The sequence below is a fragment of the Cannabis sativa genome, chromosome 2 (genome assembly GCF_029168945.1).
Source record: "Cannabis sativa cultivar Pink pepper isolate KNU-18-1 chromosome 2, ASM2916894v1, whole genome shotgun sequence".
NCBI lineage: Eukaryota > Viridiplantae > Streptophyta > Magnoliopsida > Rosales > Cannabaceae > Cannabis > Cannabis sativa.
In genome coordinates this window covers 41947636-41972381 of record NC_083602.1, presented here as the reverse complement: position 1 = coordinate 41972381, position 24746 = coordinate 41947636, and the positions used below count along the sequence as shown (strand labels likewise).

The following is a 24746-nucleotide window of genomic DNA, read 5'->3' as shown; positions in this document are numbered from 1 at the left end:
AAACCTAACAAACTCCCACTTGCACTAATATAAAACAAACTGCGCAAATAGGTCAATCTGATGTCTTGATCTTCAGATCAAGTGTAGTATATTTGAATCCACCCAAACTTCTGGAAACTAGTTCATAAATACACTTATGAAACATCCTTTACTATATGCTTTACTCATCAAGGGATACTGAAATCTTTACTGTTTTAAAAGTACATCTGAATTAACAGAAGACATATCTCTCATATTTTAAAATATGTAATTGAGATAATACAGTGTAGACTTTTCTTCAGTGATATAACTTTCTGGTATTTTCGAATAGACCAAGTTATAGTTCTTCTCTGGTAGAGCTTGAATTATTATGAAATAATTCCTCCACCCCCAAAGTAAGCACCATCTTAAGAATTTCGAAATTAGATGGTGTGATACAAAGACAACTGATACACAGTTCCTTAATATCTAACATATAGATCACTTTCATAAATCCTTCTTGAATATCTTCTAATGTTCCCTATTTGATTACATCTCAGATAGCTCCCACTCAATTGCAGATGTCTGGTTAAATAATACTTTTAACCTCTGATTGTTTGGAGAGTTACCTAGTTGTGATTTTTGTGTTAGTCTGAAACTTTAAGTTAAGACTAAGTCATCAACATAGCAGACTAGTATTTGAAGTGAAAAATACATGCCAGAGATAAAGTAATCAAAATTAAGATACCATAAAATTTTATGAGGATTAAGAATTCTTGGTTCAAGTCATTTGAATGGGTTGAACTAGAGTTCTTTATCTTATTCTCATAATTCTGATAAGCTATACCTATCCATGTGAATGGTTAGATTTTCTTTTCAGTAGTGTTCTTAAGTACCTATCACAAGTATCAACCTAATGAAGATGGGTATAGAACTTTAAAATTCTCCCACTCAATTAAGGTAGTGTGAAACTTTAACAAAGAACTTTCAAAGGTATCAAACTTTTACTTACAACAGTAAAATCGAAATGGAACATACAATCAAGATCAAGAATTTATATTGACAATAGCTGACTCATTATATTACTTCTATGTTTAAACAAGATATGTGTTTCATAGGGAATTGTGGAATAGACTCCACCCCTAAGAATATACATATAGGGTACTATGGATAACCTCCACCCCTAAGTATATAGAGATTATGATTCACCCCTAAAGGTTGTAAAGATCATGATTCTCTTAGTGTGATAGAGTTTATGTGGAGTTGAATACTATCCATAGTTCATTAGATATAAAAGATCGTTGAACTGCATAGTTTTCTTAACTTTTCTCCACCCCTATCAGATCATAAGATCCTTTTATTAAACAAATTCTTAATAATTGTTTGAGAATTAACAATTATTGATAAACAAAGAAATAATTTAGTGTTTATATAATATAACTCTATGAAGAGTTGTAAATATTATAGAATTTGCATCAATAATAAAAACACTTACACATACAAACATACAAATATAATGTGGTAATAATTGATGAAGATAAAATTAAATGAAGCTCAATTTCATTAATTGCAATAGGGAATTCCGAAAAAAAAACTTTATTAATATTAAAAAAAAAATATTGCAACAATATGAGAGAAACAGGGATAAATATCCCTAACTAAAATTTAAAATCCAAATTGTTTTAAACCAAAACAATTAATTCAAAAAATAAATTGAAGAGCTTCATCTTCATCTAGACGATTTCACCCTTTTGTCCAGCTTTCTGATCCAACTCAATTGAGTTCAAGTAGCTTGGCTGTTATAGTGAGATTTCTCTCACCTAGAAACTCGAGACCAGACTCCTCTTTAAAGGACACGTGTATTCAGATTTCCAATGAAGGCTGAATGTCCGTGAGAGACTTCTCGAAGTTTAGACCTCGCTCAGGATAAAAACAGCGAGATACTGTAAGTGTGACTTAAGTCGCACCGCATAACCATAATTCTCATCATGCAGGGTAGATCCAACTCGCATATGTCAGAACATGTGCGAGTGTCCCCTCTATATCTCCGCGATAAGTATAGAGACCAACCCCCTATGATGCAGTTTGGTCCCAACGACCCAATAGCCCTGACAGACCAATATAAGTTCGCATGTCAAGACTTTACTAGCTCCAACATGCGACGTCTACAAAGGGCGATTACCTAAGGACGCAGACGTTCCAAACGTACTGGCGATCCTGCGAGCTCAACAAACGGAACATGAACGGTCAACTCGCAGATGCGGAAGACGCATACGTTGATGAATTTAGTAACTGTCACACATTTATTAATGTTAACGTTGTTTGAGTTTAGTTATTGCAATTCAATGTGTAAATAATGGATTAACAATGAATGTGATCCTCATGTAACCGATTGGACACCTACTTTGTATATAAAGGGGTGATCCACCATGAAAATGCACCTACGAATCCTTTGCTACAGTGGACTAAGCAGAACGAAATCTGACTGAACCACTATAATTCATTGTCTTGTTTACTTTTTCCCGCCTTGTTGTTTGTTCTTGCATTCCCAGTCGAGTACTCGCCATTTTAGGTTGAATACTCGCACTTGTCATTTCTCAAATAATTCTCTTTTTTATCAATTAAATAATACTTTTTGGTGTTGCGAAATTCACTCGACAACATTTGGCGCCGTCTGTGGGAATTCGACTGTAAGATTTTATTCACTTCAAAGAACACCATTCATCATGGCTGGAAATCACGTTAACGGAGCTAACAACTGATCCATCAATATTGGAATGATGAGCGTACCATTGCCTGGAGCTGGAGTGCCACCTGTAGACGTCATCAACGGCGGAGTAGGGAGGAGCAACATCAGACCTCTCAACCTATTCCCAGAAACAACTGGCCCTCAAGTCGGAGACACGTCCACACCACCAGCAACCATGCACTTTCCCCCCGGCCCCCCGGTGGAAGTGTCCGAAGGAGTGGTCCAGCCTCACGACCGATCAATATGCCGCAATCCGGGATCGACCGCGAGCACTACAAGCCGAGGTAGATGGACAGAGTCGAGCTCGACGCCCTCCTCGAGTTCCTGCCATTCGCAACGAAAACCCTCAGGTAATAGTTTCCAGACGTCAAACTAACCGTGTACGCAGGGAACGAAGAACTGATCCTGAAGTTTTGGACTTGAATCACCCGACGTCAAGAGATCAATCTGCAAGGTTTCCTAACCAGAGCGCACAAATCGACGAGGATCCTGAGCGCCGCAACCCTCGCAGTCGTCCACCTCGAGATAACGACGCAGAGTCGGCCTCTTCATCCTCGCATGGCCGCACTCCGAGCAGGTATACGAGGTCTGGCTCTGTACGGTACACGCAGGGAGGACATTATCGTGTACACCGAGGTGATCTGCGTGATCACCTCAACGCAGTCTTTAGGGCACGCTCCCGCGGCCCGCATAACACTGAGACGCTCCATGATCCCCATACGGGCGATCAGGGTGTCAATACAGTTAACAACCCGCCTATCGCGCCGATCGCGACCACTGGGATTAATATCCCCTCGAACCTTGCCGCAGTGGTTGCGAGCCCTGCAGTCGTAGCGACTCCAACCCCTGCGACAGGAGGAATCGATCAAAACATGCTTCTGCAAGCTTTGAAGATGCTCGAGCAGCAGCGTAAGCCCATATACAAGCTGCACGGCACTTCGCCTTTTACCGCAGAAGTGCGGCAGGCCCAACTTCCAAAAGGGTTTCGTTTATCCGAATCCCTCAAATATAAAGGTACTTCTAACCCGTTAGATTACCTAGAAAAGTTTAACACTATAATGGAAGTGGACCAGGTACCGCAACTTGCGAAGTGTCGCATTCTTGCGGCCACACTCGAGGAGAATGCCCATGATTGGTTCACCCAATTACCAGAGGCATCGATATCGACGTGGGAAAACTTCGTCGACTTATTCCTCACACATTTCTAGGCCACGATGACGTATAGGCCACCCTATACGACTTTGGCCAACATCAAACAAGAGCCTGGTGAGTCTTTGCAAAATTATTTCAAGCGTTTTAACGCCGAAGTAACGAAGGTCGAGAAGGCCCCCGAGTCTTCGCTTGTTTGCATGCTAATAACAGGTATCTTGCCAAGAACCGACTTCTGGAAAGAGCTACAGGCCCGAAGGCCAGAATCCTTGGTAGAGTTCTTCGCCATGGCCGAACCTCATAAGAGAATCGAGAATTCTTTGGCAGAGTTAGAGAAGGGCAAGAACAAACGACGATCACCCATACCGCGGTCGCGTTCTCGCAGTCCGCGAGGAAAGAATTCCAGGGGCCGAAGCCCAAGAAGACGCAGCCCGCGCAACCGCGAAGCCCGAAGTTGGCTAAGTCACCCCCAAAGAACGAGTCCTCGCCGAAAAGGAAAGGGGGACCTTGCTTCGTCAATTATACCGAACTGGCCGTACCTCGAGACCACATCTATGCGATTGAGGAAAGGAACGACGTCTTCAAGAAGCCGCCCCCCATCAGGGGAAATCGCGACCGAAGAGATCCCAAAAAGTTCTGTAAGTACCACAAAGACATTGGTCACACTACCCTTGAGTGTTGGGTCTTGCAGGACGAGATAGAGGAACTGATCAGAAGAGGGAAGTTCGACAAGTATAAGAGAAGCGAGGAGGGACATCCCCAAGCGGATGGTAAAGGAGATAGTCAGAATGCGAGTGGCTCGAGAACGCCTCGCAACATCTTAACTATAATCGGAGGACCGCATATCGCAGGCGACTCTCGCAAATCGCAAGAAAGGTATGCTAGAGAAGCCAAGGAGAGGCCGTTAACCAATGTGAACAATCTTGGTGAACGGCCAGAGAAGCTCTTCAAGAAGGAGTGCGAGGACATCGTCTTTATGGAGAGCGATGCGAGATGGGTCCACCACCCGCACTCTGACGAACTGGTGATAGTCGCCAATATTGGTGGAGACAACGTCCATCGCATATTGGCCGACAATGGAAGTTCGGTGAATTTACTGAATTTCCAAGCCTTCAAGCAAATGGGATTACAAGAAAAGGATTTGCGACCTATGACATCAAGCATCTATGGCTTCTCGGGAGATGTCATAACAATAAAAGGAATGATCAAACTCCCAATCACTTTGGGAACTGCCCCAATAACTGCCAAGTCGATGGCCGACTTCGCAGTAATCGACCAATACTCAGCGTATAACGCTGTGATTGGTCGACCAATTCTGAAGGAGATGAAGATCATAACCTCGATCTATCATCTAACGATGAAGTTCCCCACTCCCTCTCGAGTAGGATCGGTGAGGGGAGTCCAATCTGACTCTCGAGAATGTTACAATGCAGCTGTCAAACTCGCAGAAAAAAGGACAGTGAATGTTATTCACCTTTTGAATGCACCACCACCTCGCCAGGAGATCCTCAGGATCGAGGAGGTACCGCACGTGGACAAACCGGACTTGGATCCAAGAATCCTTGATCACACCACCGCAGCCCAAGCCGCGGAAGATACAATCGAGGTACCTATAGATCCTATAGATAATAACAAGGTTTTAAAGATTGGTTCTAGATTAAACATACAGTTGCGAGAACACTTGACGACTTTTCTAAAACAAAATCTTGACATTTTTGCCTGGAAACATTCAGATATGGTCGGGATATCTCCACAGGTCATGTGTCATCGCTTGAACATTGACCCCGAAGTGCGAGGTGTCCGACAAAAGCGCCGCAAAATGGACCCCGCGAGGTACCAAGCGCTGAAAGAAGAAGTTGACCGCCTCCTTGCCTGCGGCTTTATACGGGAGTCATTTTACCCCGACTGGTTAGCTAACCCAGTACTCGTGCCAAAGCCCAATGGCTCATGGCGTACATGCGTTGACTTTACAGATCTGAACAAAGCCTGTCCCAAAGACAGCTTTCCTCTTCCTAGCATTGACCAGCTTGTCGATGCCACTGCAGGTCACGCACTTTTAAGCTTTATGGATGCGTACTCGGGATACAATCAAATCCCAATGTATGAACCGGACCAAGAACATACCTCGTTCATTACTGATCGAGGATTATACTGTTACAAAGTAATGCCTTTCGGTTTAATAAATGCAGGTGTGACTTATCAAAGGCTAGTGAATATGATGTTCGCAGATCTTATTGGAAAGACAATGGAGGTATATGTTGACGATATGCTCGTAAAATCGCAGCATGCGGAGGATCATATTACGCACTTACAGGCCATGTTCGACATATTGCGACGATACAAGATGCGTCTAAACCCATTAAAATGCATTTTTGGAGTGGGTTCCGGAAAATTCCTTGGTTTTATGGTAAATCAGCGAGGAATAGAGGCCAATCCTGCGAAGATTAGAGCATTGATAGAAATGCCGTCACCGACTAAGCCAAAGGAGGTTCAAAGCCTCACAGGCAAAGTCGCGGCTTTAAACCGCTTCATATCCAGATCCTCTGACAAGTGTAAAGAGTTTTTTCAGACTTTGAAAGGTAACAAAAGGTTTCAATGGAATGAGGAGTGCGAGCAGGCTTTTCAAGCGTTAAAAACGCATCTGGGGCAACCTCCAGTTCTATCAAAACCATTGCCCGGAGAAGTTCTGTCTATTTATTTGGCCGTCTCCGAATACGCGATTAGTTCAGTACTAGTTCGCGAGGACCAAGGACGTCAGCACCCGGTGTACTACGTCAGCAAGCGATTATTAGACGCCGAGTCGCGATATCCTCAAATGGAGAAACTGGCTTTCGCCTTGATAATATCCTCAAGAAAATTGCGACCTTATTTCCAGGCTCACAGCATTGAAGTTTTAACAAACTTCCCCTTAAGGCAGGTTTTGGCAAAACCAGAAGCATCGGGGAGATTGTTAAAATGGGCGATGGAGTTAAGTCAGTTCGACATCAGGTATAAACCGAGAACTGCGATCAAGGGGCAAGCCTTGGCAGATTTTATACTTGAATTCCCAAGCACCGAGGTGGCAGTTGTAGAGGGTGGAAATGATGTTGCCGTGGCAAGCAAAGAAGTATGGACATTGTATGTCGATGGAGCCTCAAATAACGAAGGTTCTGGCAGCGGGATCTTGTTAATCAGTCCCAATAATTTCAAGGTACACGCTGCTCTGTGTTTTGAATTCTCTGCATCTAACAATGAAGCCGAGTATGAGGCTTTAATCGCAGGTCTGAAATTGGCTCTCGAGATGAAAGTCGAGTATCTACAAGCTTTTAGCGACTCTCAAATCGTGGTATGCCAAGTGAGTGGAGAATACCTAGCAAGAGGCGGAAGATTGGTTAAATACTTAGCCATCGTTCGTGAAATAATGCAGAAGTTCAAACATGTAGTTGTGTCTCGAGTACCGCGTACTCAAAATGCCCACGCAGACGCATTGGCCCGACTGGCCTCCACCAGAGAAGCCGAATTACTCGATGTAATTTCGGTAGATGTATTGGCTCATCCAACCATAGATCGAGAAACAATCATGGAGATCGATGACGTTCAGGAGATTACCTGGATGACTCCTATCCTCACATACCTTGACAAGGGGCTCCTACCTGATGATAAAATAGAAGCAAGGAAATTGCGACAGCGAGCAGCCCGTTATGTGATATATGACCAGAGTTTGTATCCGAGAAGTTTTAGTCAACCACTTCTCAAATGTATCAGTGGAGAAGACTGCGGTTACATACTGCGTGAAGTGCACGAGGGAATTTGTGGCAATCATACTGGAGGTAATTCCCTTGCCTTAAAAATTATGCGGCAAGGGTATTACTGGCCAACATTGCGACAAGATGCCCTCACATTTGCAAAAAGGTGTGATAGATGCCAGCGAATAGCCACTTACACACACCAGCCCCCGAGTAACCTCCATTCTATCACGAGTCCCTGGCCCTTTGCAATATGGGGAATTGATTTAATTGGCGAGTTACCCAAGGGAAAAGGCGGAGTCAAATATGCTGTGGTCGCGGTTGACTATTTCACGAAGTGGGCTGAAGCAAAAGCACTCGCAACCATCACTGCAACGAAGTTACGCGAGTTCGTCTACACCTCCATCATTTGTCGTTTTGGCATTCCGCATAAACTCATTTCAGACAATGGAAAACAATTTGACTGTAAAGAGATGCGACAGCTATGCGATGATTTGGGGATTAAAAAAGCTTTTTCCGCAGTCGCTTACCCACAGAGTAATGGACAGACTGAAGCAGTCAACAAAATAATTAAGCACACCATAAAGGGAAAATTAGAAGATCACAAAGGGGCGTGGCCAGATGAATTATCGCAAGTCCTATGGTCCTATAATACGACCCCTCGATCTACAACTGGCGAAACACCCTTCTCGCTTTCTTACGGGTGCGAGGTCATGTTGCCAGTAGAAGTTGGGGCAGGTTCCCTACGCAGGGATACTTTCAATATCTCGCAGAACAACGAGAATCAGTTATTCTGCCTTGATCTTTTGGAGGAAAAGCGTGATAAAGCGCAACTACAAAATGCGGCTTATCAACAGCGAACAGCAAGGTACTTTAACTCCAAAGTAAAGATAAAAACCCTGCGAGTAGGAGACTTGGTCCTTAGAAGAGTAATGCCAAACACCAAAATCCCGTCGCATGGAGTTTTTGGGGATAATTGGGAAGGACCATACGTCATCTCAGATCAAATTGGTGATGCAACTTATCGACTCGCAACACTCGATGGAACCGCGATTCCACGAGCATGGAATAGCGAGAGCTTGAAATTTTATTATCAGTAGTATTCGCATTATTCGATTTATTCGTGTACTTATACTTAGATATTTTTTGTTCAAAAAATCCTAAGTATAGGGGGATATATGCCCGCATGTACTATTGATTGCATGAATAAAATTACTTGCTAAGTTTTTCAAGTGATTTAAATTTAGTTTACCAACTTTGAAAATTTTCCTACTTTATTACACCAAGCTGTAATTAAAGTCGCACATGTATATAAAATTGCGATTACACCGAGCTGTAATCAAAGTTAAAAATATATAAAATCGCGAGTACCCGTGTACTGCGTAAATATTAAAGTATAAGCTATCCCCGCGAGGATAGAAATTTGTCCAAAAGATAAAGTAAATTTGTCCAAGTACAGAAGTGCGAGTACCCATGTACCGCATATATATAAAAAAAAAAGAAAGAGAAATTAAACAACAACATAAATCAGAAGATAATCAAGCGTCTGGAGCAGCAGGAGTAGTCTCATCAGGAGCAGCCTCGTCCGCCACCTTGCTGACGACCTCATTCTCGACTTCTTCAGCCTGTACACCCTCGACCTCGTCCAGAAGGTTGCCTCCCCCACCTTGACTCTGGGTAGGCGACATGGCGCGAAAGGCTTCAGCCATCTTAGCAGCTTCAGCTCCAAGAAGCGAGAAGTCGAAGTCGGGGACTTTGGAAAGAGTGGTATAGATATAATTAGACACAGCCTGATCGTACTGTTTCTTCCCATTCTCTTTCTCAGCCTCCAAGTCGCGAGCCATCTCAATGATCGTTGTCTGCGACTTCTTGACCTCGAGCTCCACCTGTTCTTTCGCTCTGCTGAGTTCATCGAGCTCTTTCTCCTTGGCCTTGTTCAGCTCCTCAAGCTCTTTCTCCATCCTCGCCACATCCTGCTTCAGCTTCTTTATATTTTCTTGAAAATGGGCGTTCTGCCTCTTCAGCGAGTCAGCTTCCTTCGAAGGAGTAGCCGCGGCTTTTATGGACAAAGCCATGGATTGCGCGGCCAGTTCAGTAGATCGAGCAACGAGATCCTCGTAAGGGATCTCAGTCAGGAACTTTTCCTGCATGGCCAGGAAGTCGCGAGCACGAACTGGAGGGTCGATGACGACTTTCTTCCCCTTATCCTGAGTGGTCTTGGCCAACTTCTTGGAAGAGTCTGCGACAAGCGAAGCCATCACATCGCTCTTCCTCTTCTGGGCAACGACCGGCGAAGTCGCCGCTGTTCCACCCTTTTGTTTGATCTTCAGGACAGGGGCAGACTTCAAAAAAGTCATATCTACAAGCATAAATGACAGATAAGTAAAAAATCACAATCCTACCCGTCAGTTTATAGCAAAAAGATAAGTCACCTGAAATTTGTCGAGGAGTTTGCTTAGAAAGACGCTTGTCTATTCGCTCTTGCTGCTTCTCAGATGGTTCTTTATATACTGGCTCCCGTTGAAGACTCGCGTTCTCGGGAATCAGCTGATGTTCCCGCAACTTTGCAGTTGTACACAATAATCGCCAGTCGCGATCTTGTACCGGAAGGCTCCCGATAATTTCAGCTGTCTCCTTACTAGTCGCGTCAAGAGTTGGTCGAGCTGGTCTATCTGCGATGACAACAAAAAGCGAGTTAGCAAAAAAAATTTCAGAAAGCAAAGTAAAAAATATCTAAGTCAACAAATATGCGACATACTCGGTTTGCGATTAAAGTCAGTCCTAATCCCAGGAACCTTAAAGACGTAAAACCACTTCGACTTCCAGTCACCCATGTTCGATACCATCCCCTCAACACCGTTTATTTCAGAAGTCGCCCATTTGCTAAAGCAATAGAAGCCGTTATGGAGGCCCACGCTCTTTATATCGTAGAAGTAACTAAACTCTTCTACTGACGGAGCCCTATGGACATACTCCATGTACATCGCATAGAAAGCCAGTACAGTGCGATAACTGTTGGGTGTCAGCTGAAAGGGCGATACGTCATATCGCCTAAGAATGGCTGCGACGAAGGGATGAAAGGGGACCGATACACCACATCGAAGGATGGGTATTGAGATTACCACATCCTCTGTAGGGATGATCGCAGGGTTGGTGAATGGAAGGTGCGCTCTCTGAGATGGTTTAGGACGTTGAAACGCAAGTCGCAACAAATTCAACCTCACAAAGGTGGTGAAGTCAGATTTGGCAACCCTCGAGACTAAATCCTCACACGAGAAGGGCTCGTTCAATTGGGAGTCGTCGACCGAATCCGTCCCACTCCCTTCCGCTTCCTCCTCTTCCCCACCTGACTCGCGGACTGGAGTAGTCCATTCCTCCTCCACCTCCTCGACCTCGATGTCGGGAGCATGCCTCGTATGTATGAGGTAGTCGCGTGCTGACACTGTGGACTCGCTGTCCCGGATATCGATTGTCCCAGGTTCAGCGAGCTCCTGTACCATCCTCTCGATGTCTACGGAAGACATCGGACCTAACTCTATTTCTGCAGCCTCCATTTCGGAGATGTCCGTAGGGAGAAAACTGTCTCTCTCCTGGTCCGACTCTCCGTCAAAGGCGCGGCCTCCTGAGCCGAGCTGCTGGCTATCCGATAGATCGCTCATCTGAAAGATAGAAGATCTTTTCAGCGTGATGGATGTGTGAAAAATAAAAGTAAGTGATCTCACCCGCAGTAGATTATAAAGTCGCATTCGACAGAAAGGTCAGCCTCCATGCGAAAACTGACCATGCTGTCAATATACGAGAAGAGATATAGCTATCTTTGGGCAAGTAATTCACGCATCCTCGGTTAAACGGTATACCTCCAGAAACGGCTGGGAGTTTCCCAGTGACTCAAGAGGTATGCATTTTCGAGCATAACCCTGAAGTTACTGGGAAACCCCCACCGTTTCGAGACTACCTATCAACCAAAGAGTGCGATCATTCGAGCATTAACGCACGTCAACAAATGGCTGGGTGTATCACAGTATCTCAAGGGGCATATAATCGCATATATGGCCATTAGAATACTGTGACACACCAACCATTTGGAATGGCAATTAATACTCTCACCACTTAGCCCGCGACATGTAAAGATCCTAAAAGGTCTAGCTAACAGTTAAGCAGAAATAAGTCTTGGAAACATGCGATTATTCAAGCTGTTCATCTGAACACCCGCGAACATTCAAATTGTTCATCCGAATATCCGCGAGTATTCGAGACGTGAATCAGTGCCTATGAATTGTGTGCGGTTATGTCAGTTTACAGGCCCTATACTATGAATGTTACCCAGTTTCATTTACCCAAAACACATAAATACCCACTAGCATACATTCCTAAAAAGCCTTCAAAAACATCCAAACCCAGAAAGTAAAGCGCAATTTCTCCAAAAACAAAAACGAAAATGCAGAAAACTAACCTTTAGTTTTGATTCCTGCGAATTGCTCTCGATCACGTCTGAGATTGAAAATGTTGTGGAAAGTGGCAGGAAATCTGGGGATGAATTTTTTTCTGAAGTGTATGAACTGTGGGGAAGTTAAGAAGAGGGAAAAATGGGGAAATTTGATTCGTATCAAAGCGTTTAAATACCCATATCCCTTATTTATTGGGATTGTGACACGTGGCAGCCAGAATGTCTAAGGTCGCCTAATCTAACGGCCAATTATGGCCACGCCTACACGAAAACTGAAGGGTTTTGTGACGTGGCATCCTAGAGATAATAAAAATTAATTATTACAGCCGTCATTTTTCGAAACCCTCGATGGGACAACCAAAAGGTCACCTCCTCGTGACAACCTTTCACCTATCTCTCGAGTAATAGTTTCCCTCAGTGACCGCTCTTGTCACGTCGCGAAACTAGGGGCATGTGTTATAGTGAGATTTCTCTCACCTAGAAACTCGAGACCAGACTCCTCTTTAAAGGACACGTGTATTCAGATTTCCAATGAAGGCTGAATGTCCGTGAGAGACTTCTCGAAGTTTAGACCTCGCTCAGGATAAAAACAGCGAGATACTGTAAGTGTGACTTAAGTCGCACCGCATAACCATAATTCTCATCATGCAGGATAGATCCAACTCGCATATGTCAGAACATGTGCGAGTGTCCCCTCTATATCTCCGCGACAAGTATAGAGACCAACCCCCTATGATGCAGTTTGGTCCCAACGACCCAATAGCCCTGACAGACCAATATAAGTTCGCATGTCCAGACTTTACTAGCTCCAACATGCGACGTCTACAAAGGGCGATTACCTAAGGACGCAGACGTTCCAAACGTACTGGCGATCCTGCGAGCTCAACAAACGGAACATGAACGGTCAACTCGCAGATGCGGAAGACGCATACGTTGATGAATTTAGTAACTGTCACACATTTATTAATGTTAACGTTGTTTGAGTTTAGTTATTGCAATTCAATGTGTAAATAATTGATTAAGAATGAATGTGATCCTCATGTAACCGATTGGACACCTACTTTGTATATAAAGGGGTGATCCACCATGAAAATGCACCTACGAATCCTTTGCTACAGTGGACTAAGCAGAACGAAATCTGACTGAACCACTATAATTCATTGTCTTGTTTACTTTTTCCAGCCTTGTTGTTTGTTCTTGCATTCCCAGTCGAGTACTCGCCATTTTAGGTTGAATACTCGCACTTGTCATTTCTCAAATAATTCTCTTTTTTATCAATTAAATAATACTTTTTGGTGTTGCGAAATTCACTCGACAACATTGGCCTTTAAGAAGAAGAAAACAAATACACAAAGTTTAGTCCAGAATCATAAATCCATTTGGATAATAATTCACTAAACTCTTAAAGTTTATTAATGGAAATACCTTGTTTCATTGCAAGAAGTTTAGGACACTGGAGTTTCCAATGACCTTTCTCATTGCAGTAGAAACACTTTCCTTTAAGTGTAGCATCACCAGAAGGAGCAGCCTTTTTATTGGCTTTTGTTCGCTTCTTGGTGTTCTTCCACTTCTTCTTCGATTTGGGCTTTGAAGCAGAGGCAACATTTGCTTCAGGTTTTATCGTCCCATTACCATTACCAGGATTATGAGGTTTACGCCCTTTCTTCTTGGGTCCTCCAATCAAATTTTCATAAGTTTGAAGGTCATTGACTAATTCATGAAAGTCAATTTCCTTCTTATTCATGACATAATTTGATGTATATGGTAGAAATGCTGGAGTCAGGCTATTCAAGATAAGACTAACTTGAGTAGCACTGTCCATTTCAGCACCATGATCCTGGGCTTCTTGGAAATAACTGGACATGAGGAGGACATGATCACGCACGTTTTGATGAGGTTCCATCCGTGCGTTAATGTACTTCTTAGTCGCGTCAAAGCGTGACTGAAGTGATGCCTTACCGAATAGCTCATTTGACTTCGTCATAACTTCAGCAGCCTTCTCAGTTTTAGAAAATTGAGTTTTGAGGGTGTCAACCATGCTAGAAAGCATAAAGTATAGAGCTTTGTCATTTGCCTTCTGCCAACGCTCATACTTTTCTTTCACAGCTTTGGATGCATTATCCCCAGGCACTTCAGGTGACGGCTCAGTTAAAACAAACAAGGCACTTTCTCCTATGAGAGCAATATTAATGTTCTCATTCCATTTATTAAAGTTAGATCCATTCAGCTTATTTTCAGTCAACAGTGATAACATGGGATTGATTTTGACAAAACAGGATACTACAAAATAATAGAAATCAACAAATAGAAATTAATAATGGTTTAATACACAAAATCAATTCAGAAATTATAAGCACATAGCAAGTAGGAATGATATGAGATAATACTTAAAAATTCAATCCTAAATAATTTCCAAGGTTTTCAACAAACTGATATCAGTGTCCCGTTTAGGCGAGAGTCAAAGTTACCATCCATTGAATAGAGTTGTCAGCTCATCTAAAATGTTAAACATTCTAGCAACCTTTTATTCGATCAAGATCAGAATCCAGCGTTGTCCCGTTTAGGCGAGAGTCAAGGCTATTCTATCTTATGAGCTTCTACCATTGTTTCGCAATTTGCAAGTCAAATATGGTCGCCACCATTAGGGTGATCTATACCATATAAAACACTTACAAACCACTTATCATGCGAGATTAAACGGTGCGAAATTGCTAATGAACGTTCCTCCATTAGGGAGGATTACTCACTAAAACAAACGCGGTGTAAAACCCACAATGGAGATCGAATATCTTAATAATAATAAAGCTCATTGTTTAAAATGTATTTTCTTTATTATTCTAATAAATAAATCTCATTAAATTCTATTTAAGAATTAAAATTCAAAATAAGAATTTAATATAATATTTATAAAATTATACTTAGATGGTGATTGAAATAAAATTAATTATTTCCATCTTAGTAATAATCTTAAATATAAATATTAAGGAAATCAATTTAAGTTGAATTAAATAAATAATTAGCAACTTAAAAATTTCCTTTGAGAATATATTTATTGGGTTCGAAAATTTAAAGCATATAAAAATACAATTTTCGAAAATAATAAAAATAGAAAAGAAATACTTCAAGCAAAAATATCACCTATCTAGATATTCTTTTGACTAGTTAATTCAATTTCTAATAATATATATATTTTAAATTCATTTATTTAAATTAATCAATTAAATGAAAAAATCATTGATTGTAGTTGGTCCAAGAATTAATTAAAATAAATAATTAATTTACAACTCAATCTATTTTTCAAAAATAAAAAATTCGAAAATATTGCATAATTAAAATGCAAATTTCGAAATTGATTAATAAAATAAAGAAAAATATATATATTGAAAATTATTTAAATTTAAGTTGATAAATTAAATTTCAACCTAAAAATAATTTTCTATTTAATTAAGTGTCATGAAAAATCAATAAATATTTAAGTATCATGATGAAAATCAACTTAGATATTTAGATTTTTCAACTTAATTAAATGTATTAAATTCAAGAAATAATAATTAAGTGTAGAGAAGGCTTAATTATTAATTTCTATTTAATACTAGGAAAAATATACTTAATAAAATTGTACCAAAATTAATTATTTAAATAATTAATTTCACAAAGTATGATTTTCTTATTTAAATATTAGAAATAATAAGTAGTCTAGAAATTACTATCTAGAAAATATCTTATTTGACTAAGTATCTTTTCAAAATTTGAAAAATATCTAATTTAAGTTATATAGAAAAAATCTAAAACTTAAATAATTTCAAATCTAGATTTAATTAAATATCACAAATTAAGTTGTAACCACTTAATTTGAAGATATCTTTTGAAGTTAATATTTGAAAAGATATTAACCAAAAAATATCTAAGATATTCCATTTCAAGTTAATATTTGAAAAGATATTAACTTAAAAAATATCTTAAGAATCTTTAATAACTAATGCCTAAGATTCCTCAACTTGATTTAAAATTTAAATCAAATATTCAAATTTAAGTTAGTTAAGAAAAATCAGTTGATACAACTAATTTATAACTTAAATAAGAATATTTAATTAAATAAGCTCCAGAAAGAATCTTAGTTAGTTAAAATTCTATATTTAATTAAATACAAGAAAAATACAAATAGTTTGTCTAGAAATAATATCTAAACTAAAAGTGTTTTTCTTAAAATTAACTTTCAAATATTAAAATGAAAATAAATTTTCATATATTTTAAAAGTTAATTATGTTGCTAATTCAATTTTATTAGGTCAAACTAATATAATTAACCTAGTACAGTTATTTAAATCAGGCAAATGGGCCTTCACAATTGGGGTAGTTCATGTGAGGGGGTGCTGGGTTCAGTATGTCGTACCCACTTCTATGGCTCCCAACTCTCACACAAGGCCCAAAAGAGAGGAATTTAACCTTAAAATGAATAACTGTTATTAATTGAATAGGTCCAAAAACTAAATGGACCTAAATAAAATCTATCATGGTGTGACATTTTATTTAGCAACAACCTATATGTATCTATATTAAAACAAAATAAACATATAGGCTCACACAGGCACACTTTGGATGGATCCTATCATGTTGCTAGGTCATACACAGATGAAAGAAGATTGTAAAATTTACCTGTTACAAATTATTAACTTGACCAAGGGAGCCATCAGATCATTAGATCTGGCGAAAGGTAACCATGGCTATTTGCAATCAAGTAATAATAGGTTTTAAAAAACTTACATACAAGTTAAAACCACATACTCCTGCAACAAGGTTAGCTGGATAGTTGGAAGTAGGATTTATTTAATTTTAAATAATTAATTTCGAAAAATAAATAATTAAAAAAAAATTTAATTAATTTCGAGAAAAAAAATTTAATTAATTTTCGAAAAATGAAATAAAAAAAATTTAAATTTCGAAATTATTTTAAAATAAATATTTAAAATTAAACCTACATTTTGAAAAATTAGGTTTCAACCAACCTAAATATCATTTCAAAAATAATTTGCTAACTACTTTTAAAAATTAAATGTTATTTTAAAAATAAAATTAAATAAAAAATGAAAAGATAAATGAAATATCTTTTCAGATTTTTAAATTTAATTTAAATAAATAAAATAACAAAATTTAAAAGTTAGCAAAATATCTTATATCTATTTAAAATTACATGATTATAAATATCTTATTTAAATTTAAATAAGGTCAAAATATCTAAAAAGATTTGATTTAAAAAAAATCTTAAAAGATAAGATATTATTAAAAAATATCTTAAAAGATAAGATATTTTAAAATATCTTAAAAGATATTATAAATATCTTAAAAGATATTATAAATATCTTATAAAATCTGACCTTAAATTTAAAAAAAAATATAATCAAATTTAAAAATAAGATAGATTTTTAAGCAAAAGATAAATACTAATTCTATTCAAATTCAAATTGCACTAATATCTTGAATTAAATTAAAAAAAAAAATTAAATTAATTCAAAATGATAAATAGAATTGAATTAGGAATAGTAATAGTATATATACAAAACCATACAAAAAATTGGAAGTTAATTCCATGAAAAAGTATGAAAAATTGAAGAAAATAGAAAAAATTCGAAACTGTACGGACAGTTCTGCGATCGCAGGAAACTATCAGCACAACCCCGATTTTGTCAAATCTTCAAAAAATCATAACTAATTCAAATAAAATCCAATAAAAATAATTCCAGAAACGAAATCACAATTATTTTTCACGAAAATTTCACAATCATCAATCAATCATCAAATAACACTCAATACAACATGATACCATCCAAAGAACATACAAACAATCATTTTAAAGTCCAAATTACATGTAAGTAAATCAATTACCATGGCTCTGAGGCCAGTTGTTGGGAATTATTTTACCAGGATCTTAGATCTACTCACAAGTATGTTGTTTAAACATCCTAAATATGAACTTTCTAAAACGATAAAATAAACACATATAAAGTTAAGAAAACCTTACATTGATGCAGCGGAATAAATGTCTCCTTCCACTCAGATCTCTAACCCTTGATTCCTTTCTGTAGCAGAGCATAATCAAGATCTGAGCCCGAATCTCCTTCTTCTTCAAGCTTTGATCCTTCACAGTCTTCCAATCTATGATTGAGTTGCGCTTCTTGTGTGTGGGCACTTACTCTTTCACTAGGGTCACGAAAAAGATGAAGGGAAAAGAGAGAGAGAGATTTCCGCCAAGGTAGAGAGTGAGGAAGGCTCAGTTTTCTGAAGAGAGAAATTTCTGTCAGAAAGCTAATTGAAAACTTGTTATGAGAGTGAGCCATCACTTTCTATTTATAGGAAACTACTAGGTTTAGGTTAGGATTTATTTGGCATTAAAATAATGAAAATATTAATTTGAAAAAGCCTTTTAAGTGGCCGGCCATATGGTGTTAATGGGCCTCACTTAATTTTGCAATTTTATCAAATTTTATCTCTATTTTCTCAAAAATGCCAATTTTCCAATTCTAACCTTTTAAATGCCAAAACTAATTATTTAATAACTAAAATAGATTATTAAATAATATTGTCATTTAATTTAATTATTAATTAGACATATGAAGTCCATTAATAAATAAATAAACCTAGAAAACTCTTTTCCTTACAATTTCACCCCTGCTTAGTGAAAATTCATAAAATTAGACATAGTCTAACTTTAGAATTATAATTGATCAATCACGAATCAATTAATGAGTCTTACAAGCAGAATGTTCTCAACTAGAATGGGGACCATGGATCTATATGCTGAGCTTCCAATAAGTGAACCAAATTTACCAAGTAAATTCCTACTTATTAATTCTTCGTTGAATCCACTCTTAGAACTTAGAATTGCACTCTCAGACTTATATAGAGCATATTGTATGTTTCACGATACCAATATACTATCTCATTTAACCATTGTTATAATCTTATTGTGATTTAAAGATCCTCTATATAGATGATTTACATCGAGATGGGATTTCTTTACCGTTCTCACCCCTCAATGTATTTTGCCCCTTAAAACACTTAGCTACCTGTAAATGGTGTTTAGTGATCTAATAATTAGTCAGTTAAACAAGAGCTCATCCATTTACTTCTATTTGCTAAGCTCGAAGGGAATCATCACTTAACTTCTATACACCAGTAGAAGTTATAGATTCCATATTTATGTTCAGCACTCCCACTCAATCATACTATCATGTTCCCAAAATATACGTATCACCCTGACCCGAAAGTAGGCTTAACTAATAAATCTAAGAACATGAATAGCACTCCTGAGTTGAGCCCAAGCATATCAGGATTTAGATTCTTTTTAATCTTAAGATCAACTACTGATATTGACTTGGAAAGATATGTATAACGGTAAGTTTGTAATATCTTAACTTAGTTGCAATATCGGTCCAGTCCAATGTATACTCCATACATTCGAAACTAGTATACTTTACTAATGTCCTGGAAAGAACATAACACTTACTCCAAGTGTAAGTACACATCATCGCTGATTATCATATTAGTGTAAATCCAATAACACTGATGAAACAGGGACCAAAACTTTTGATTCATACGATCACAATCACATTCCACTGTGTTGACGATACTGTAATTGTGAATAAACATATGATCTGGATTTAACTGATTTTGTGTGTATGAATGTAATAAACATATTAAACATATTAAACCATTAGCATGTAAAATTCATGCAAACATCAATCACTTCAAATTTCTTATATTGATAACTAATCAGATTGTAAAGAGTTTTATTTAGGGCATAAAACCTAACAGTTAAGATGTCAATGGGTTAAAAATTTCTAGGCCGATGTCATTGGGTTGGGTCATTAAAATACCCTCAACCCGGCCAACCCAACCCATGCTCAGCCCTAGTGATTTCAAAGATTGAGATTCTCCTCATCCATGTGGCCGGGATAGATTTTGTGAAAGAATTTATGGAGGTGGATTCACTACAGGCTCCACCAGATTTAGACCAAGGGTTCGTTAAAATGGAAGTTAGAATTCAAAAACTAGAGGAGGAGAGATTGAAATAACATGGATCTCTTGTTGTGCCTTCACCTCAAGCTCCAGTGACTTTAGCTCCAAAGTTGCCAGCAGAATAGTTTATTCCTAGTAACCATATGGGGCCAGTGTATGGGAGATTTGGATGCAAGGACCGTTGGTTATTCTAGGAGATCTAGATGTGATGAACGCTTCTCCAGCCAAGAGCGTTGTAGATTTTGTTCAAGAGTCCCTAGAGACTTCAGTTGTTGGTGGGGTCACTGCTCCTCTTACTTTCAATCCTGGTAGAGGTGGTGCTCGTTCCTTGGATAATCAGAAGAGGACAGCTTCATCTATATCAATGGGCTCAAGATAGAGAAAGAGGTTTCATAGGAAACTAGGTCTAGGTGGTCTTGGAGGACACTATACTTATCAAGAGTGCCCTCATTGCAAGAAGCATATTCTAGGAGAATGTAACTGTAAGACATGTTTCTAATGCGATCTAGTAGGGTATTTCAAGAGAGACTATCCACGGCTAAATAAGGAAGAACCAAAACAAGAGGCAAAACCCACTCTAGCTCTGGTTTGCCATTACCCAAGCAAATGCTGAAGCTAGTCCCTCAGTGTGGTGCCATGTCAGCCCCTAGTCAATTACTCTATTTACTTTGTGTTGTTTAATTTTGAAGCTACATGCTCATGTGTGGCGGCTAGGATAATGGATAAATTGGGTAGGCCTTGAGACAGTTATGAAATAGGATTCGGAATCTTGCTACCTGACAAAGAATTAGTTATCTTTGAAAGGTGGAATAGGTATATACAAATTAGAGTTGAGGATGTTATGATTTATGCTCTGAAAAGCCTCTAAATACATTTCTGATTATGAATAAAATTTAAATATTTTAATATATGCATGAATGTTAAGTTATTAATATTGAAAATTGAATAATTTATACATAAATATCAGAAAATTCCTTATTCATACATGAGGTTGTGACTTGTAGTTGTACGGAGAACTAAGATCACATAAACATGAATAAAATAGTCAACAACATATTAAAGTTTAAGAATCTTTAATCAATGGTTGCTAGTATAGTTCACTGATGCCTGTTATTCAGTGCAAAGTAATCTCAATTCAGATTACCAATGTAGTATGACATCTAAGTGAAGGTGTTGTATACAATTAAGATTATCAAATCAGTGAGGTCTATGCACACTCGTTGTGTCCCGTTTGGCTTTGGTACCAGTACTTGATTAGCCAACCACTCCGGATAATATACATCTCGAATAAAGATTTTGGACAATATTTTTTCCACTTCTTGTTTTAAAGCCTTGGTTGGATTCTGATCGCATATTTGAATTTTCTCTACTTCTTGCATAGGTTCAAGAGTGGCTTTGGCTCCCACTCGCAGATCCAGTTCATCTTGTATCTCCACTAGGCATCCTTCTTTCGTGTGTTGGACTATGAGGACAACTTGCTTGGTGGCTACATTGTAGCATTTTCTTGCTTCCCCCTGGTTTCCTCGAATAGTTTCCACTCTTGGAGAATGCGTAGGGAATTTGAGGCACAAGTGCTCGATCAAGGTTATAACTCTGAATCAAAGAACATAATGAACATAAACATGAGTTCATGTATACTTAAGATTCAGGTTGATAATGATCTTCATTATGATATGATAAATTCTTTTCATGGTAAATGATAAGTTGATGAAAGATGTTTGTTACATATCGGTCCAGTCATGCATAATCTAATTATACAAAGTACCTTTACAATATGTCCCTCTACATATGTGATCTGAATCAAAATTACACCAACTAAAAGTATAGGATATATTAAACCATACTTAGCAGCTCTCTATTCAAGATTCTTAATACTTTAATATACTACCGACTTGTTTTATACATACTGTATAATCTAAATTCTCTTGTACATCCTTACAAGATTATACTTTCTACATATGAATAAGAAATTTTGAGATATTTCATAATTATACTCTTATAATTGATACATCATTTATCTTATAATTGTATTTCATATATTCTCTAATATATTATCCATTAATTACTTGCTTTTGGGGGCATAAATCCCAACAACTAGGTTCTTTATTCTTTTATTTTTGGCCTTCCTCGGGCTGAGAAGGCTCTTCCTTAGTCCTCTCTTGTACTGATGGGACTGCAGTTGGATCCACTTGGATGCTTGCATTTTCTATTTCCCTTTTCACGGGAATCAATATCTCTTGCATTCTCTTATTTTGTTCCTTCTGTTCTGCCAACTCAGCCTCATAGTCAATATCCTTTTGCCTTAGCTCAACTAGTTCTATATATTAGTCATCATCGCAGTCTTCATATTCTTCTTGTTTTGAATATTCTAAATCATTGGTGTCTCATTTTCCTCCAACAATCACCTTAGAAGTTGACTCTTCCTCTTCTTGATCCTTTGGGTCATATGTTTATTGTAGATGTGAAGTATTTCTTATCTTCACCATTATATTATGAGGCTATCTACGACTTTTTCTTTTGGTAAGCTTCCTAAAACTCTCAATGAAAGCACTAAATTATTGATCGAGATTTTTAGCAACCAATAATTAGAGCTGTATGAAGTAATTAATGAATGTTAGAAGAGAAGATTTTTACGTGGTTGGGGCATTAATGTGCCTTAGTCCACGAGTCACTGTATCAATTAGAGTATTTATTACAGAGCTTTTTTCGACCGATCCCCTTTTCTATACATTATTGGGGTATTTATTGGCTCATAATGGTGATAAAAAGCCAATATTGTCGTGTTTGTATGCACCATGCTTTGCACAATTTTCTAAATCTGATCTTAGGGAATAATTGCCTATTTTGGGATGTATTTAGGCTGTCTATAGGTATTTGGTGGGATTTGACTTATCCTTTATTTATGACTTGACGACTCATTTATGCAGTCTTGGATTGATGTATGGGGTCTCGTGAAATCAGGAAATGATGGTTTAAACCCTCAAACACGTCTATCAATGTAAAGTATTAGATGTTCTTCCCCATGTTGCATTAAATGCGTATACAACATTTTAGTCCTCGAGCAATGTGTTACACTCCATCAGTCCTCCTATACCCTTCTCCGAGTCGACTTCACTTGCGAAGAGGAAAAGACTAAAATTATCCGTTGTCCAGCTAGACCCTCATGGAGATGACTAACCTATCATTTATTCCTCTGAAATAATAGACTCAGGATTAACTAAGGTGGTGTGTCTTGTAATGCGGGTCCCGTTGTCATATGGCTCTTAAACTGTTATGTATTTTGGAAGAAATTCTAGGCAACAAAACTAAATCCTAAAACTTGATTAAGTAATCTAAAATTGAGTGGGATTATTTCATAAATATATAAAAATAACAAAAAATTTACGTTATTACAGTTTTTTTTACAAAAATATGGAGTATTGTTTTTTCGTTGTTTTTTTAAAAAATATTATTTTATCATTGTTGTTATGGAAAAGCAACGTAGTTTGTTTTTACAACTACACAAAGTGTCGTTTTTTTGTTGTTTCAAAATAATATTATTTTGATGTTGTTGCTATGGGGAAACAACGTAAAAGTAACATTTTTCTATAAAAAAAAGTAAAAACACTACAACATTTTACTCTATTAGCTACGGACCACTGCGCCGCTATTACCCCCCAAATCAGCCGCTATAGGGTATTAGCGGCGGATCTCCCCTACTAATGGTCCCCCGCTAATAAGTGGTCGCTATTAATAACATTAGCAGTGAAATTGGTTCCCACCGCTAATAATACCATTAGTGGTCGCGCCGCTAATGCTCTTTGTCAGTTTCGTGTTTCGAGACTGACAAAGAGCATTAGTGGCGGGGTCCGCCGCTAATGCTAATTAAATATAAAAAAAAATAATTTTGTGAATAACATTATTTAAATATATAAATAATTAATTAATTATAAATATATAATAAATCAAATTACAATTAATATAATTTAAATCCAATAAAATTTATTAATAATTTAAAAATGTCTCAAAGTAAATTACTTTAACATTAATTCTATTACAATGTTGTCTCAAAATTAAACTAAATTATTAAAAAAAAAAACATAAAGAAATTATTCCATAACATCTTCATTAAGGTCTCGAATTAAAAAGTCTTGATTCAGATTATTATCGTTACGAGTTCCCAAAGCCCGTGGCGGAGAAGGCACATATACTTGATCTGATGATAAACCCAGTCTTAGATTTCTCAGCTCAGCTTGGTTAAAAATAGGAGTTGAATAAAATTGTTGCTCCTATGATGAACTCCCAAATAATCAAAAATTAGCAAAAGTTGAGCCGAGCAGAGGAGACTCTGATGGTGTTCTATATGAGAGCTGATTTCCCAATGGCGGACCAGACTGTTGTTGTTGTTGAGGAAAAGATTGGGGTTGCTGCTACGAAATTTTTCAAAACTGCTGCTGCAAAGAAGGCTGAAATTGTGATTGAGATGGAGGAGGTTGTTGTTGATGTTGTGGAGGAGCGACATAACTCTAAGAAGACAAACCACCAGGCGACTGCGATTGACTATACGTTTGAATAAAGTTCTCAAATCGTGGGTTATATAAATGAGCACATTGTTCAGGCGTCGAATTACCCCCCCCCCCCAATGTGGCACGCATAGTTGAGAATATTTCTGCCATAATGCTCATCACTTCAGTAGTTGGCGGAGGAGGCACCGTCGACTGAC

At 38.0% G+C, this 24746-nt stretch overlaps 1 protein-coding gene across 1 annotated transcript; it reads right to left on the bottom strand.

Annotated features, from left to right (window-relative positions):
* Positions 1 to 8645: 8645 nt before the first annotated feature.
* Positions 8646 to 10565, bottom strand: LOC133034305 (uncharacterized). Its single transcript, XM_061109362.1, has 3 exons — positions 10340 to 10565; positions 10014 to 10253; positions 8646 to 9940 (listed from the first exon to the last, which is right to left on the bottom strand). The coding sequence occupies exons 1-3, from the start codon at positions 10563 to 10565 to the stop codon at positions 9120 to 9122; spliced, it is 1287 nt and encodes a 428-aa protein (XP_060965345.1). The 3' UTR covers positions 8646 to 9119.
* Positions 10566 to 24746: the final 14181 nt, after the last annotated feature.

What these genes read in the sequence shown, in the direction of transcription:
- LOC133034305 (XM_061109362.1), bottom strand. Translation starts at nt 10,565, where the DNA reads ATGTACATGGAGTATGTCCATAGGGCTCCGTCAGTAGAAGAGTTTAGT. An exon ending in TGACTTTAATCGCAAACCGA is followed by an intron (nt 10,254 to 10,339) that starts GTATGTCGCATA and finishes TTGTCATCGCAG; the next exon opens with ATAGACCAGCTCGACCAACT. An exon ending in AACTCCTCGACAAATTTCAG is followed by an intron (nt 9,941 to 10,013) that starts GTGACTTATCTT and finishes TTATGCTTGTAG; the next exon opens with ATATGACTTTTTTGAAGTCT.